We start from the raw sequence: 17,620 nt of genomic DNA on the forward strand, positions 1-17,620 counted from the left end.
AAACAGTCAATGAGCTTGGCTAATGGATTTAATAGTTTTTCCCGTTCCTTCATCCACCCATTTCTAACTACTGGATGCAAAAAAAAAAAAAGAAAAGAAGAAGGTTTTCCAGGAATGTGCTCTTGTGCTTTCTGAACTCTGTTAGCCATGAGTTCCTAATAATGAAGTGTCTGAGACTGGTGTATTGGAGTGAAATGGCAGCTCTTTAAGTAAAAATCATGGACCTTTTGATTATGTAAAAACTATAAACAGCTGATCAGCTTTGCTAATAGATTCAGTATTTTTTTCCTTTCCCTCACCCACCCACTCACAACTACTGGATGTAAAAAAAAAAAAAAGAGAAGAAAAGAAGAAGGAGGTTTATCAGACATGTGCTGTTTTGCTTTTTTTAAAACTCTGTTAGCCACGCATGATCCTGCATGTTTTTAAAGCACACGGTAGCTCCAGGACCTGGGTTTAATAACAATGCCAGGGTTTGTATAAGCAGAAATGGGCTGTGTAATTCACTCTATTAAGACAAGTTTCTATTTACACCATGTCATACATATAGTGTGACAAGTAATCCTAAAAGCCCACTTGTATAACAGCTTTTCAGGAACTACTGAACAGCCACCTCGTTAAACAATGTGTCTATATCGAACTATTGTGGTGAAAACTTTTCATCACAAACTCATCCAGTGCTCACTGTTCCTGTAGCTGTTTCTGGAGCTCGACCTTCCTATGGATTGAAGTATCAGATGCTGGCGTATTGGAGTGAAAGCACTAGGATTCTTAGTGATCCATTAGCAGGTTTTGCTTGGTGATCCACTTGGTTAGATCTAGTGAGGGTTGAATTGGCAGCTCGTTATGTAACGACCTTTTGATCACCTAGAAATTAAACAGCTGATAAGCTTGGCTAATGGATTCTGTATTTTTTCCCTTTTCTTCACCCACCCACGTATAAGCACTGGATGTAAAAAAAAAAAAAAAAGAATAGAAGAAGAAGGTTTTTCAATAATGTGCTCTTGTGCTACCTGAACTCTGTTAGCCACAAGTTCCTGATAATAAAGTATATGAGCCAGGTGTATTGGTGTGAAAGCACTAGGACTGTTTTTCAGGAACGTGCTCTTGTGCATTCTCTGTTAGCCACGCATGGTCCTGCACGTTCAGAATTGTGCAGGACACGGAGTAGCTCCAGGACCTGGATTTAATAATAATGTCAGGGTTTGTATAATCAGACATGGGCTGTGTAATTCACTCTATCAAGACAGGATTCTATTTATACCATGCCATATGCATAGTGTAACAATTAATCCTAAAAGACCAGTTGGGTAACAGCTTTCACGGCTCACAGAACTGCCACCTCACTGTCCATATTAAACTATTCAACTATTGTGTTGACCCCGGGAAACTTTTCATCACGACCTTGTCCATTGCTCGCTGTTCATGTTTCTGTTCCTGGAGCTTGACCTTCCTATAGACTCTGGGTTTCTAATAATGAAGTATTCGAGGCAGGTGTATCGGAGTGAAAGCGCTCGGGATCTTAGTGATCCATGAGCGGGTTTGCTTGGTGATCCAGCTAGATCTAGTGAGGGTTTAAAATGGCAACGGTAAACAGCTGATGGGCTTGGCTAATAGATCTAGAATCTTTTATTTTTCAGTATATGTTAGGGTTTGTATCATCAGACCTGGACTGTATAATTGTCTATTAAGGCAAGATTCACAGACAAGATTCTATTTAGACCATGTCATACTGTACGTATATGTGAGAACTAATTCTAAAAAAAACACTTGTGTAATGGCTTTCCAGGATCTACAGAACCTCCACCCTGCTAAATAACGAGTCTCGATCAAACTTTTGTGTTGACCAAAGAAACCTTTTCATCACAAGCTCATCTGGTGACCAGTGTTTATGTCTCAGTTCCTGGAGCGTGACCTTACTTTGGTATAAAGTTTTAAAGGCAGGTGTGAACGCACCAGGACTGTTAGTGATCCATAATCAGGTTTTTGCTTGGTGATCCACTTGATTAGATCTAGTGAGGGTTTGAAGTGGCAGCTCGTTACGTAACAACCTTTTGATTACGTACAAACTAAACAGCTGATGAGCTTGGCTAATGTATTCAGTGTTTTTTTTTTCCCCTTTCCTTCACCCATTCACCCACTTATAACTGCTGGATGTAAAAAAAGAAAAAGAAGGAGACGATTTTTTAGAAATGTGCTCTCGTGCTTTCTGAACTCTGTGAGCCGCGCGTGGTCCCGGCGCATGAATATAATCGTGCGCGTGCTACTTCGGAAGTAGGTCACCGCTTCAGCCGTGTCTTGTCAGCTGCTTGCTTCTCGCTGCTGCTCTTCTTCTTCTTCTCGTTGCGTGAACATCGAGCACATTACAAAAAAAATAATAATCCAAATCCGGGATTTTTGCACCGCTTTCGGAATGTGACGGTTTTTTTTCCCGGCTGACGGAGTGGACTCGGAGGTAAAAGCCCAGGATTACTAATGTGAATGTGTGGTGTTTTTTTTTTCCCCTTTTCCTTTCGATTGTGCGCCTTTCGGTTCTTTCTGCTGTCGAAAGAAACCCGTCCGCGTGAACGATTGCAGCGCGTGCAAAAAAAAAAAAAAGGGGTAATCGGTGTCTTTCTGCTGTATTTTTTTTTCTCGCGTGCTCGTTTGGCGCTGACGTACCGTCGCTGGCTCCGGGGTTTGTGAAGGCTCGAGGAGCAGGAGGGGGGTTTTTTTTTTTTGCTTCTCGCTTCTCGAGCTAAACATTGAGGTGGGATTCATTTGATCGGCTTTGGAGTTATTTAGTTCGGGTTTTCATGTGTGTGTATGTGGGTTTGTAAGGTGTGTGTGTGTGTGTGTGTGTGTGTGTGTGAGAGTGTGAGCCCCAAGCGCGACGATTTGAACCCGGGAATGTGTTACGCCCTGTGTGTGATCTGCTCCCAACACGCTTCTCAACACTTCTACTGGAGAAACATGGCATTATTTTCAGCATCGCAGCAAAAAACAAACATTAGTCTCTCTCTCTCTCTCTCTCTCTCTCTCTCTCTCTCTCTCTCTCTCTCATATTTTTTTGTCGTGTCCTTTAAGTCGGATCAATTCCCTTAACTCAGCATTGGGAGACAGAAAGAGAGAGGGTGGAGAAAAGCTCCTCTGATTTCTCTATAGGTTCAAAGTTAACATCAGTGCATAATCAGGGTTTAATAGCTACTTTGTCTCAGGAGCCATGTTTCCAACCAGTACTCCAAATGAACCCTAACCCATTCATGCACTTGCATTTTTTTTTTTGGGGGGGAAGACATTCTTTACTGTCCAGCACTCCAATAAAACCCCCCCAGCAGTTCCTCATGATCTACACCTCGAGGTTGAACCACCCCACAGAGAAGTGTATAATGTTCTTGATAACTAATGATGATCAGAAAATGAGAGAATGGAACAGATGCACTCCTGAGACTGACACTATTTGCTGCAGTGCACTGTAGGTGTGTGTGTGTGTGTGTGTCTGTGTGTGTGTGTGTGTGTGTGTGTGTGGGGGGGTAATTATATCGTGTTCTTGTACGCAACGTAAAAATCACGAGACTGATTCAAATGTTTGCAATATATATATATATAAAAAATTCATGTTTGGGGTCACGCAATTGTTCAGCTACCGAGAAACTACAGCTACTAAACGAAAACATGCCGACTCTGTAAAAAGCCGTGCCGGTTGAACACACAAGCCTTAAACGCTATCTACACTAGTTTAATTCTTGCTTATTGATTTGTTGCCGTCATTAAAAGCTTCGTATTTTCCTTTCTGGTGTGAAGTTATAAGAAAAGGCTGGAAAAACGAGAACTCTGCCTTCGTTAAAACTTCGATGGGTTCATTTGGATTCTTCCAGATGTCATTATTGTTATGGAGAAAGGAGATAAATGACTCAGGGTTTTCATAAGACCTCTTTTAAGGTTGTTTATACATGTATGTAAATGTAGCAGGGGTTCTATTTGTTTGTTTAACTATTTTATTGTGTATTTTAATGAATACATACCAGTCAGGATTCTGTCAGGGATTAAGGACTCCAAAATGTTTTTTTTGTGGGTTTGTGCAGGAAGCTGAGGAAGCTGAGGAAGTGTAATCCATCAATGTGTATTTATTTTCCCCGGTAAATGTCACCAATCTTAAGCCGATCTGTGAAATTTGTTCGGATACGTTTGTCATCTGTATGTGAACTCGCTCGTCTAATAGCTCGGTGAAATACAGCCCGTGATTTTTTTTTATTTTTTTTTTCCCCTAACCACCGATTTCCTCGTTATTTGTCATCATGGCTGAGAAAGCAAAAATAGAAGTATGCAACAGGACAAGTAAAAAAAAAAAACCATTGGATATTTAGCTAGGGAAAAGCTACAATAATCATTAGATTGCAAACTATTTCCTGACCATTTTAACTTTCCTGCTGTAGTGTTATATTTCCGATCAATTTAAATTTCCCAGATTTTCTCTTCGGAAATCAATAAAGTACATCCATCTATCTGTCTATCCATTTATCTATTGATCTGTCTATCTTATATATATATAAAAAAAAAAAAATGCCAATTGAGATCTCTATTAACGTTATACTTGGAAAAAACAGACAAAAAAGCGGTTCTGTTTGAATCTTGCTGAACTGTTGTGAAGTCTGTTCACAACAGACCTTGAAGAACTTTGTGAAGGTACATTTGATTCAAAATGTTGTCATTTTCCAATGGGAAAGTATTGGTGCTTGATTACAAATGTACCAGTTAGATGATGGATCTCTTAAAACAGTGGAAATGTGACTGGAAAAGGAGGAGAAGAAGGTTTACGAATCAGTGCTGCATTAAGGGAGACTAATTGGATGATGTCTAGTGTTAATAACATGTCAGCAGGTCAAATTTTGCAGTTCATATGATGCCTGATTAGTGTGTAGACTTGTGCGGGCATGTATCTAACAATTATTATCGGAATATACTAAAATGAGTAGTTATATAGTGATTAGTAATACACACCCAGGTATATAAAGGAAGCAAATCCTGTGGGATTGTGCGGTTAAACTTCAACATGTCCTTCTTTAACATTACTGCCGTTCTAAATGTATGGTATATACATATGGTTTATACAATTATGTGGCCTTGAAATGTAGGCAGGAATACTGTTAAGTGGAAAATGGCTCTGATTTTCTTATTTTTTTCTGTTTCTTGATAATCCGAGTGAGGGACAGGGTTAAAAAAAAAAAAAAAGTTAAATAAGGGATTCAGTGTTACAATCATGTGATTTATGTTCTATATGATCTTCAGAATATTGACTTTAGACTTATCTGCATGTACACGAGCAGAATATTTATGGTAATAAGTAACACTCAAAAGACCTCATTAATCATCTGTATTTACATGCTGCACGTGTGTGTGTTTTTTTGTGTGTGTGTGGGGCAGTCAATTGGAGCTTATATGGAATGGATGCTTTATATAAAATGTATTTAACTGAAGGTTGAAAATGGATGACATCTTAGAAGTCAGCGAGGGAGAGTGCACAGCTCATAATGTAGTTATTACATCTATCTTTATTTTGCGTAGTCAGCCGTATCGATTTCAGCAGCCACTAGCCAAAGCCAGAAAAGAAACCATAATTTGAATGAGCCAACCACAATATTTACAGACCTGCATCACTGCAACACAACTGAGTTTGAGCATTTTCCTTTTTTTCTTCGCAGGATCCGCACGGAAGATTGTAATGACACATGCACGGAAGAGGAACTCTATGTAGATATCGAAGAGAATCCAAGGAGCAGGTGAGCTGCCAGATACATGCTGAAACCATGGGCAAAACCTGGCCAGAGAACATAGTGCTGAAAAAGAAGACTAAAAGGCATTCCTATAAAAGAGGAAGAGATAAGGAAATAAAGCAGCAAAACGCAGAGAGTGACCGGAAGCTTTATCCACTCAGAGGACGGCAGGGAATAAATGACGTAGGCTCCTTAAACTGCTGCGTTCTACTGACTCGCTTAGAAGAAGGAGGAACTTCTAAAGGCGGCATGAAAGCTGTGCCTAAGAATAAAAGGAAAAGAAATATGAAGGCAAAGAAGGGAAGGACCAAACCCTGTACGTGTCGGAAGAAGGCATGCAAAACCTGTCGGCTAAAACCTGGACCAAAAAGCAAAACCAAGAGGAACAAAACTGCCTTATTCGTGGAACTCCTCGAACCTCGAAAGCGACGGTTGGCCTCTCTTAATGCTGAAGCAGTCAACAGCCTTTTGTTGTTCAGAGAGGACTCTCAAATGTCCAAAAAACAGCAGAATTCCCAAAAGGGTGATGGTGAACTCCCCAAAAAAAAAGACCTTTCAAAAAAAGGACTAGAAGGCCAAAAACGTGCACACGCGGGAGAACGAGACGAGAGTACAAACCCTAAAAAAACCAAGAAGGCAAAGACGGAGTCTGAACATCTGGACCAGCTGAATCTGAACAGTCCGACCCCAAGGCGTCTAGCAGGTTTAAACGCAGCCGCTCTTCTGAAGCTGACTAGCACCTCGTCTGGAGCTAAACGGCGAGCTAAACCAGACACCAAGCCAGGCAGTGGTGGAGCACGAACAAAACTACTGCAGGGAAAGATGAAAAAACAACACAGCCCACCATGCCTTTCCAAGCTGCCAGTATCTCAACAGTGCTGCAATCTCTGCAAGAAGGAGGCTCTCAAGACTGACACTTTGTGGGAAGGCACTTCCGGGGGCCATGACTTCATCAAACCCGGATACCAATGCAGGTCTCTGCTAAGCTACTCGCTGAAGCCTGTAAAAGAGGAGAAAACCGAGACTGACGTGAACTCATGTTACTGCTGTTCCCAGGAGAGATCTGTGGAATATTGTCACCGATTAGCCCTGTTCCTTGGGCAGAAAGCGTTTCCCGAATCAGAACAGCATTCATTGCCATCTGTAAAAGGATACCTTCCCTCCCCTCACACACTAACCCACCCAGCTTTGACACTAGGTGCTCATTCTTACTCCTGCTACCCAGGTTACTATGTCCACATTGCCCACCACGGGACATCCTCGCTCCCTGTAAGTACAAGTCCAGGACCCCACGCACCACCTCCTGTACCTCCTATTACACTGTGTCCGACTGGGGTCCAGAGACCCAAACTACTGCCCTCTCCAGTGTCTCACCCTCCAGGAATTCCTCATCCAGTGTACTGCAACTCTGTGGGGACGTGTTATGGCGACCCGTGTAGGATCAGCAGCTGTACCTACAGACACACTCAGCCCATCGCTAACAGGAGCTGCTCGTTTAGCGGCGGATGCTCCAGCTGCAGCCACAAGATCAAGATGGGTAAGACGAGGCAAACGGGATGAAAACCCATCCGCCCTTAGCACGAGCTCCTCGATAGAATCAGCCTCAGTTATTCAACACTTGTGTGATAACTGACGCTGTGCTGGTTCGAGAATATGCCTGCTGAGATAACCATGCAAAATAATGTTTGGCAAACAGTACGAGGTCAAATGCTGAGGACTGTAATGGGGAAATGCTTGCGATGTGTCATGATTACCTCACATAACATGCTGTGTCGAAATGCTTTCTGAGTAAAAAAAAAAAAAGTACCCCGTCCCCACCCCCAAGCATATTCATAGAGCTAAAAACACAGCATACCTTGAGCTAAGAAGGTTATCATTGACTCAGACAGGTAATATTCTCTGCCTCATACCAGCTTTATTGTATACGATGCTTTCGACAAGTGCCTCAAAAACGGTCACGTGACATGAGAAAGCTTTTATTTATTTTTTTGCCCAATTGCTGACTGAGATGCTGGATGGTGCATGATGGTTGTTTTTATTCTACACAATCACTTCTATAAAACAAGCGAAAGGCGACCTAATGTATTTATTTTTTTTAATAATATATTATATTAATAATCCGTTTAAAAGGGTTAAAGAGAAATACCCGAACACGACTTTTTCCCTTTACTCAATTGAACTGTAATATGATGTCAGAGGTCTATTCACAAACATTTCGACCCCCTAATTAGCGTCTGCATATGGGATATTTCCGGCTTTATCTCGCGGAGACATTAAACTGTCAGGTCGTAAGGCCTATCTTTAAACATTAAGCGGCACAAAAGGGGAAATAGTGAAATAAAAGCCATTGAGATGCTCTAAAAGCGACTCGGAAAGAAAGATTCGGCTGAACGTTAAAAACCCCTCTTTCACTTCGTGCAGCCACTCCACCATGTCTGTTTGCTCGCCGGCGTCTTTTCAGCGCCCGTTTGAATGTGAATAATTGGCACAGGTGGGCAGGGTGCTGGTTATTTTTGTTGGCAGGAGACTTGACTTGGCTTTTCATTGTAAGATGACAGCTGGAATCTTGTAGACTTTTACTGACCTTAAAACAGCTGCAAAGCATTACAGGACTTTGTGATGGATACGTTATACCCATCCGACCTGACGCAATCCCTAGTTAATCAGATAATATTCTCTTTGCTCGGCTCAGTTGTTATAACGCTCCTATTATGACTTTACAATAACCAGTATGCGCATGCATTTGAGTGGTATAATTGTCGAAACAATACTACGGCTCATATCCCGGTATTAGTCTACCATTTAAAAAAATAAAAAATTAAACGGGCTGGTGCTGAAAATGGACGATGGAAAATTGTGCCTTATTTGTGCCTTATTTTGTGCCATAATTGTGTATATTTAACCAAACAATCTGATCAAATGCTTGCACAATTTTTCTACTGGATAAGATTCCTTGACATTTGCCCGTCAAGAAATTTTGCCAGAGGATGTCTGTAGTAACGAGAGATTCCCAGGAAAAACGCAGCGCACACCTCATTTGAATACAACCTGTTTGTTTTGTCTGTAATTAGAGTCTCTTGCTGTAGTCCACTCAGCTATGCGGTTTGTGTTTTGATCATTAGTAGGTCATGAGGATAGGATTCATGTAGCCTATACCTGTGAGGGGAATTCATTTAAATAAAACGCGCAGCGGTTGCTTTTCTTGACACGTCCTCATTACGTGCGATATACAGTGCTGCGTGAACGTTTTAGGCAGGTATGGGAAAAATGCTGCAAAATAAGATCGCTTTCAAAAATTAAAATCGAAAGTAAAAGAACAGACGAGAAATCCAAATGAAATCAATATTTGGTGCGACCACCCTTTGCTCGCAAAACAGCATCGATTCTTCTAGGTACACTTCCACACAGATTTTGAAGGAACTCAGCAGGTAGGTTTTTCTGATCATCTTGGAGAACTAATCACAGAGCTCAGATCTTCTGCCTGAAATCCTACGGTCTTGTAATATTATCCCAGACAGACTCGACGATGTTGAGATCAGGGCCCTGTGGGAGCCAAACCATGACTTCCAGGACTCTTTGGTTTTTCTTCACACTGAAGACAGTCCTTAGTGACCTCGGCTGTTTGTTTGAGGCCGTTGTCCTGCTGCAGAATGAATTTGGTGCCAATCAGACGCGTCCCATGATGGGTACCGTCATTTCCGGACTATTAAGCGCACCCAAATATAAGTCGCACCCACTGAATTTTACAAAGATTTTATTTTGAACATAAATAAGCCGCACCTGTCTATAAGCCTACATTAAAACTAATGAACTTTACACAGGCTTTAACGAAAGACAGTGTCTGTTACACGGCTTGTATCTAAACAGTAGCCTACCAAGAAAGTCATTGTTCACTGTCTTCCTCCTTCCTTTCACAACTATTTCTCTCGGGAGTTTATCTTTTGGCATCGTCGTGCGTTTAAAAATCACCATCGGTGAAGCTTTTCTCCCGATGCCGTGCAGCTCAGAACACAGGTGAAGTGCGTTTTTTTCATGCCCGGTTGTTTTCAGCGTGACGAATGATTCGCATTTCCTGTAGACAGTCCGAGTGAGTGGCAGGTCAAACGTCAGAGGAACCTCATCCATATTTATGATGTGGTGCGGCCCGATTCAGTGGGCGCGCATCCGATTTAATAGACAGAGTTTAATTGGTTCACCTGAACCCGTTCGGCAATTTCATTGGTCTAATGTTATGGGGCTCAGTTTTTTGGCTTGAAGTTAGCCGCTTCATTGTATAAGCCACGGGGTTCAAAGCGTGGGGAAAAAGTCTTCTGATATTGAAGGGAAGCAAGTATGATGCGTCTTTCATTTGTCTAAGGTTCTAAACATTGCTCGTTACATCACATTTTGAAACCCCAGTCTGCTTTGAATTTTTTTCCTGGGAGAGACCTCGCTGATGCAGTGTAGTCGCTTTGCTCAGTCTTGGTGTATGACCATGGTGTATGATCTATGGCATGAAACTGTCCTCCACACCCTCACCTTGGTAGCAGAGTTTGGCTTTTCCTCGCCAAGTTTAAAGCCTCCTACACAGCCGTTTCAGTTAATGACTGTGTTTTCGAACCTAAATAAATAATTGATGATGATTAGCACCTGATTGGTATAATTGGTTAATCATACACTTGACACTGATCTGACAAAATGTGTGCCAAAGAGTAACAAATATTGATTTAATTTAGATTTTTTTGTAAATTGGCATTGCATTCCACATTTAGTCCCAATTTACTCATATAATTTCCTCCACTTTCCTGGGAAGATGTTCCACATGATTTTGGAGGTACTAATGTAGGTGATGAGACCTGGGGTGGAGTCAGCATTCTAATTCATTCCAAAGGTGTTCAGTAGGGATGAGATCAGAGCTTTATAGCAGGCCACTCAAGATCTTACTCTCCAAAGTAATAAACCAGATCGTCAAGGAGCTCACTTTGTGCACAGGGGCATCGCCATGCTGGAACAGGTTTTGGGTTTCCAAGTTCATGTGAAGGCAAAATTTTATTATAGCGCATCTAAAGACGTCCTGTACAATTGTGTGCCTCCAGCTTTGTGGTAACTTTTTGGAAAAGAACCACAGCAGGAAAGGTCAGGTGTTACTTTTGACCCAATAATTTTGCCAATATAGTGTGTGTATATGTATGTATACATATATATATATATATATATATATATATATATATATATATATATATATTTGAAAGCATTCTTACTTTGCAGCATTTCTTCTCACTGACCAAAGTACTGTATATCTTATCGTTTTCCTTTGCAAAATTGCCCAATAATTTGAGCTGTTTTGGTTTTCTTTGGGGAAATAATAGGAAAAAAAAAAAAAACACTTCCTGAAGTGCAAAAACGTCTTTTCCCATTGGAAATTAACGGAATCATTACCAAGCTGTCGGTTCCGACAGGATGTTTATCTGCCATTATAAAATAGTAAAATATGGTTAAAAATAAAACTTGCTGACATGACTGATACAAATTGCACTGAAATCCCAGATACAAACTTGAATAATTCGAATACTCCACATTTCCCACGTGAAACTAGTCCAATTCGAAAAGTCCTCATGAAAGGTATTTTGAAGAACAAATTTATCATAATGTTGTTATAACCAGCAAAAAAACGGGTGGGTGAGAGGAAATAGTGTCGTTTTTGAAAACCGTGAGAAAACCATCCAATCACACAGTGTACACTAACCGTGAAATCCTAATTTGAACAAACAATATACCGACCAGCGTTATGTATTTAGGTTGAGCAATTCTTTACCCAGTGGAAATGTATTGGAAATACTTACAGCTGTACAGTTTCAACCAGCACAATGGCAGAACACTAATGTATTTTCTAGACAGAAGCACTTCATAGAGAAAGCCTACACACCAGAGGCTGTTGCAGCAACAAAAGTGCAGCTCAGCGTGTTTGAGCGAAAATAGAAAATGTAGTTTTAGATAGCCTTCGCGACGAAAAGATCATTTGTTATACCACCAGATAGTTTAAATTATTTCAACGTTCACTGCTTTAATGAACGACTAAATCAGCTAATGAACACTGTGGCCTGGGGTCCTTAGTAAATAAATTGCTTTTCCAAAAAAACCTGAAATAATCTTGTGGTTTTGGTGGTAAATCTTTCATAGGTTCAACAAACAGCCAAAATGTTTGCCAGTCAATTTCTTATCTCGAGCGCCGTTCACTCAATGTGCAGAATATACTGTATAGCTGCTAGTGTATATCATGACTAGCGCTAGCCCTACTTTGTAGGCGTGCAAGTCGGCTTGTAATAATACAGAGACTTAACAGCTGAGTGAACATGCAGTGAGCTGCACATTCTCTCTCATGCTTGGCCGGTCACCTCCCTGAGAAGCCAGAATAAGCAAGAAAGGCTCTATTAAGTTCGGGAAAAGGTTTGATCCACAACGCATTTGCCGTTACTTTTTATTTGTGTTGGCCTGCAGCCCATTTGACCTCACAAAAGAAGCGCGATTATAGAGTAAATGAGCACATCATTGATTCTAGATCATGTGATGGCTGTTTGAAATGGGGGTAATTTACTCAAATTTCAAGGCTGTCTTTTTTTTTTGTTTTGTTTTGTTTTTTTTCCTGCACCCGGAGTAGAACACGATGGCCGGATCGCACGCATGGTTCAAAATTCTAGCAGAGGTTAGGCGCTTATACTGTAGATAATACGATTTCCAGCAGGCACAGCGTCAATGGGTCATTTCTAATTGTTCGGCTCCATTTTGAAAGGTCTGTTAGCTATGTAACGAGCTATTAAAATCGAATCACCGATTACAGCATTGACCAAATGTTATGTACTTCTGTAGCTACTCACTGCTCCTGCACACCTGTTCCTAAAAGAAAAGCGCCATGATTCTGATCAGTATGACTTGTGTCAAGGGTAACAAAGAAACCAGCGACTGGGACTTTAAGGAAGATTTGTAGAGGTTTTTAATTAAGGAATGTATTAACCACTGTATGCTATAATACCTTTTTATATTGTACATTTTGTTCCTCGTGAATCATTACTGCATTTGAATTCTGCATCATTGCAGAAAATAGCCAAATTACTTGCTCACATTCTCTATGTAAATAGCATCAGTTTTATCTATATTCTATATTTCTGCAAATTTTTTAATATATATATATATATATTATCTCGCGCCCCGGTTTATCACGGAATTACATTTGCCACATTTGGCTAATATTCCCGGTCTCTCGCGGACAGCACCATAAACCAAAAAACTTATAGGGAATTGTTTTTATGGAGTTTAATGTTGGAATAATAAAATGTATTAATAAAAAATAGAATTATTATTTTACTGTAGGGTTTACTGTATATTGTAATTATATACTTATATATATTATAAATATCTGTATGTAGGTTTTTTGACACTAATGTCAAGCTTTCACCTCCCTGTTACAGAGGACTACAACTATCCACTGGACAAGCACAGCCCCTCTATTTCCATGGCCCCAACCATGCCCCTATCGGTCTGCCCCATCCCAAGTGTGCCTGCTGCCACACAGCCTATGCCGCACCTGCAGTCTCCTCTGCCGGACACTGGGCGTCCACAGGTCCAGTTACGCGTAGGCCGAGAGTGCCCTCAGAGTGCCAAGCCGCCCAGCAGCTCGCGCTCTGCTATACGGGACACAGCTGTCTGCCCCCATGTGAAGGAGGGCCAGCTGGGAGCCGGCCATTGCAATCCAAGCACCAAACAGGCCAAGATCAGTCGGCGACGGGCCACCAACGGCTGGCTGCCTGTGGGCACAGCGGCTGAGAAGGAGGTATTCATAGTGGTACGTACTCGTGTTCTCTTCTGTCCTGACTAGAAAATGGCTGGTGGAGGATGTGAGAATAGCGAGTGTTGCCTTGCACTGCCGAGGCTGTGTGTGTGTGTGTGTGTGTGTGTGTGTGTGTGTGTGTGTGTGTGTGTGTGTGTGTGTGAATTAATAATGCTCCTATTTTCTTTGTCTTCCTCTATTAAATTCTAAATTGAGGTACATGAAGTGCACAACCTATAGACCATAAACCATTTATAATATAATTGCTACATTCTTCACCTGAACGTTTTCTTCAAAGGTCATCCTAAAATTCAAAAGGAGAATTTTGATTGCGAATATTCTAAGGGCTGCAACTAACGAATATTTTGATAATCGATTAATCTGGCGAATTATTTCTATTATTTTTTATAAAAAAAAAAAAATTATTATTATTAATGGGATGAAAAACTTAATGGGATAAAATGCAATTTTTAATGAGATGTTTCGCTTATTATAACTATATAAACCCTATAAACCCTAAGTGTACTTACAAAAAAAATGTACTTAAAAAAAAAAGCAAAAGCCACATGTTGAGTTAAACTACCTTAATTTAAACGTTTTAAAGCTTATAGGGGATTTTTCCTCTGAACATATTCACTCATGCTGGGTTGTTTCTGTAAAAAAGAAAAAAAAAAAAAAAAAGAAAAAAAAAATTGTATGTATGTGTGTATATATATATATATATATATATATATATATATATATATATATATATATATGTATATGTATAAAATAATTAAACAGAAACAAATTGTGTACAATTTGTGTAAATCAATCATTTGTATTGTTTTTAATGATAATTGTAGATGGCAACCCTGCTTAAAATAATCAATATAAAATATAATACAGCATCGTTTTGAAGACATTTATTTCACTTGTGAAAATATAAGCATCTTGAATTAAGAATTAATAAAAAAATGTATAATAGTTAAATATCTGTATAAATTAAATATAAAACATTAAAAAACAAGCATTTGAATGTCGCAGTAAATCACGTTTGAAAACAGATAAGTTATTGTTGTAGTAGACAAATGCTATTAAAGAAAATTAAACGGTGAAACGCAGCGAGTTTACAGGCTTGGTTTAAAATTTCAAAAAGGAAAAAATATGCATTAGTGTACAAATGCATAATCATTCATTAAAATCCACAACAGTGACTACAAATATAATCGTTTACCGCTGCTGTTATTTGCTGCTTTTAGATGTAGTGTTTGTTCGCACCGTTTTAATTGAATCCATCACTATATCGTGAGCGAGCTGATCGTGTAACCTGATGCTCGCGAGTCACGACAGAACGGATCCAGTGCGACTGTCCTGAAGTTTAAACAGTTTACACAATAGCACTTCATTAAACATGATGAGGATTCTACAGTTTTTGCTCACCGTGCTGATATTTCGCCTTCATCCCTCACACCAGCGTGTTTTCTTTTCATCGTGCATCACTGCGGTACTTCCATCCTCAGCCTTTTTTGTCGCGTTTAATATAAAATGCTCCCATTGCCTTGGATGACTTGGGGCGCACGCTTTTTCCTGCTGCCAATTGACCCTGTACTCTCAGTCATCACACAAGCGGCTGTTATCTTACCGTCACACTAAGCTGTAACTAAAGCAGCCCCACGTTGTTGCAGCCTTAGAATTTTCTGTCTGTGTATCTACTGTACAACATCGCTCCTTAAGATCATGGTAGCTTATCACTCACATGTCACCACCAGTGAGAAATGCGCATTAATATTAGAGGTTGTTTGATTTATGGTAATTACCGCTATTATTATTAAAAAAGTCAGATCCGTGTAACATAAGCCATGTCAATATTACTGGAATTTTCGGAGCTTCATAGTTTAATTGTACAAATGATGGTTGTGATGTTTAATGTAAATTGATCACCTTTTAATAGTCAACAATTCGTTTGTCCTTCAAAAGGATGTTAGTGTTACAAGCATATAGACTTTTTTAGAGTAAAATAAATAAATACTATTTATTCCTAACTCTTTAGTTTGAAAGAACTCTGGTGCCCACGAAGCTTTGTAGATGAAAAAGAACCCTCCTGTTTGTTTATTAAGATTAAGTAGACGAACTAATGAACCATTTAAAGACAAAAACGACTTCAATTAGGAGAAAATTAATTTCCCGACTAAAAGAGGGTCCCGTTTCTATGAAAGAGAAACGACCGATCTTGCATGTCACAACCAACAATAAGCCGTAACAGCCTAGTGTGCTGCTTTCAATCATCCATCTGTGTTCTTGAATCAGTACGCATTCTTCTTCCATCCCTAAACGAAAGACAGTAGTCATCGTGCGTATGTAAAGTGAAGGTTTCTGGAATAAATCAGAGAAATTTAGCCAGCTGTTTATTTCACAACACACGCTATTTTTATTTTTTTTTTCACATTTTGCACTGATCATTAATTTTGTTTCATAAGACAATTTTGTTTCATAAGATCTTTGTTTCATAAGATCCCAGTATCCTCCAGCACTCTTATCTTTTTTTTTTTTTTTTGGTTTCGCTTCATTTTTTGGCCTTTTCTGGTGCTGTGACTGCTGCATACACTGCTATGTAAATATGCGTTTCTTGTAGACGTGATCATTTAATTTTTTTTAGCCATTTAGTCGTTATCATCATGCTTTGTTAACACTTATGGAATTTGTGGGTTTCACTAAATACAAATTTGCTGTAATTAACAAGTCATTAATTGGTGATTGCTTCTTATTAGCATACGGTATGTATGTGAATAAGTCAAGTTTATTTCTATAGCGCTTTTCATAACAGACATTGTCTCAAAGCAGCTTTACAGAAATCAACAGTAAAGGTGAACGATGTGCATTTATTCCCTGATGAGCAGCCGGGAAAAACTCCCTTAGATGTTATGAGGAAGAAACCTTGAGAGGAAGCAGACTCAAAAGGGGAACCCATCCTCATTTGGGTGACATCAAGAGTGTGATTATAGTCTTTAAACAATACAAAACACTGAAGAGTGAGAACTAACATGAGCACCGGAGTGTGTGATTGTGAGTAATGTTCTTTTTTACAGTCTTATACAGTCATTTGAGGTGATGGAACCAGGAGCTACTGAGCAACTCATAAAATAGCTCAACTTTTGAGATCATCACAGATCCAGCACCAGCTTCAATATGGAGGAAAAAACAAATAAAAAATTTTATTCAGAAAGGATTTTTTAAGCCTTAAAAAAATTGACTTCACACCTCCTGTTAGGTTGTAATGGGTTTAACATATCTAAATTTCTTCATGTGAGAAAAGTGTGGGAACTGTTGTGACTTCTTGTTGTTGTTTTTTTTTTTTCTTGTAGATGCACCATGTTTTCCACCTAAGGTTTGGAAAACTAATTACTGTGGAGTTACATTAGTGGCAAAAAGCATTGAACTGAACTTTTCAAGAAATAAACAAAATATATTCAATAAGAAAGAAGAAAAGCAACCTGAAATTAAAAATAACGAACGCCGTGGCGGAACTGTAACGTAGTTGTCAAATACACAGCATTTTTATTTTTTTTAATTTTTTTTGTGCAGTTTCATTTTCAGTAATTATGGTTTACGTGCACTGTCCAAGTTTTTGTTTACTGTTTCAAATTTGCCGTTTACTCTCGGCGGGTTTTTAGAGTGGCGCCGGGGCTTGAGATGTTGGTCGTCTCCAGAAGCTTCCAGAAGTAGCGCGTTTTGGAGCGATATCTGGAATTGGTTCATTTGTAAAGCAATGAGGTGTATACCTTCAACTCGAATCTTAATTATGAACTACTAACTAAGGAAGGAATTTCCGTGCCAAAGTGTGAACACTTCCGCGAGTGTAAAAAGTTTGGCAACAGCTTGTCTTTTGTTGTGTTTAAAACCAATGCTTGCTCCTTTTATTTATATGCAACAAGAATGGCAGTGAATGGCTGCAAGAATTTCTGGCTCTAAAAGAGGAACTTATGTAAGATGAAGAACAGGAGAGAAGATTTTACCAGACTGCCTCACACACACAGTCAAACAGGGAGGTGGAGGCTTAATGGTTTGGGGTTGTTCTGGAAAC

At 39.6% G+C, this 17,620-nt stretch overlaps 1 protein-coding gene across 4 annotated transcripts in view; it reads left to right on the forward strand.

Moving 5' to 3' along the window:
- Window positions 1-17,620, forward strand: part of bahd1 (bromo adjacent homology domain containing 1) — a 61,678-nt gene that overhangs the window by 33,765 nt on the left and 10,293 nt on the right. Inside the window, exons 1-3 of one of the 4 annotated variants that reach the window (XM_083543664.1) lie at window positions 1,963-2,455; window positions 5,682-7,290; window positions 13,199-13,572. In XM_083543664.1, coding sequence (XP_083399790.1) covers window positions 5,709-7,290; window positions 13,199-13,572 — 1,956 coding nt within the window. In that variant the 5' untranslated portion in view covers window positions 1,963-2,455; window positions 5,682-5,708. Of the gene's footprint in view, window positions 1-1,962; window positions 2,456-2,543; window positions 2,750-5,681; window positions 7,291-13,198; window positions 13,573-17,620 lie in introns of those variants that run through there. The other 3 variants (XM_083543663.1, XM_083543662.1, XM_083543661.1) reach the window with 3 other exon arrangements.

This window comes from Silurus aristotelis (assembly GCF_946808225.1).
Source record: "Silurus aristotelis genome assembly, chromosome: 6".
Lineage (NCBI taxonomy): Eukaryota > Metazoa > Chordata > Actinopteri > Siluriformes > Siluridae > Silurus > Silurus aristotelis.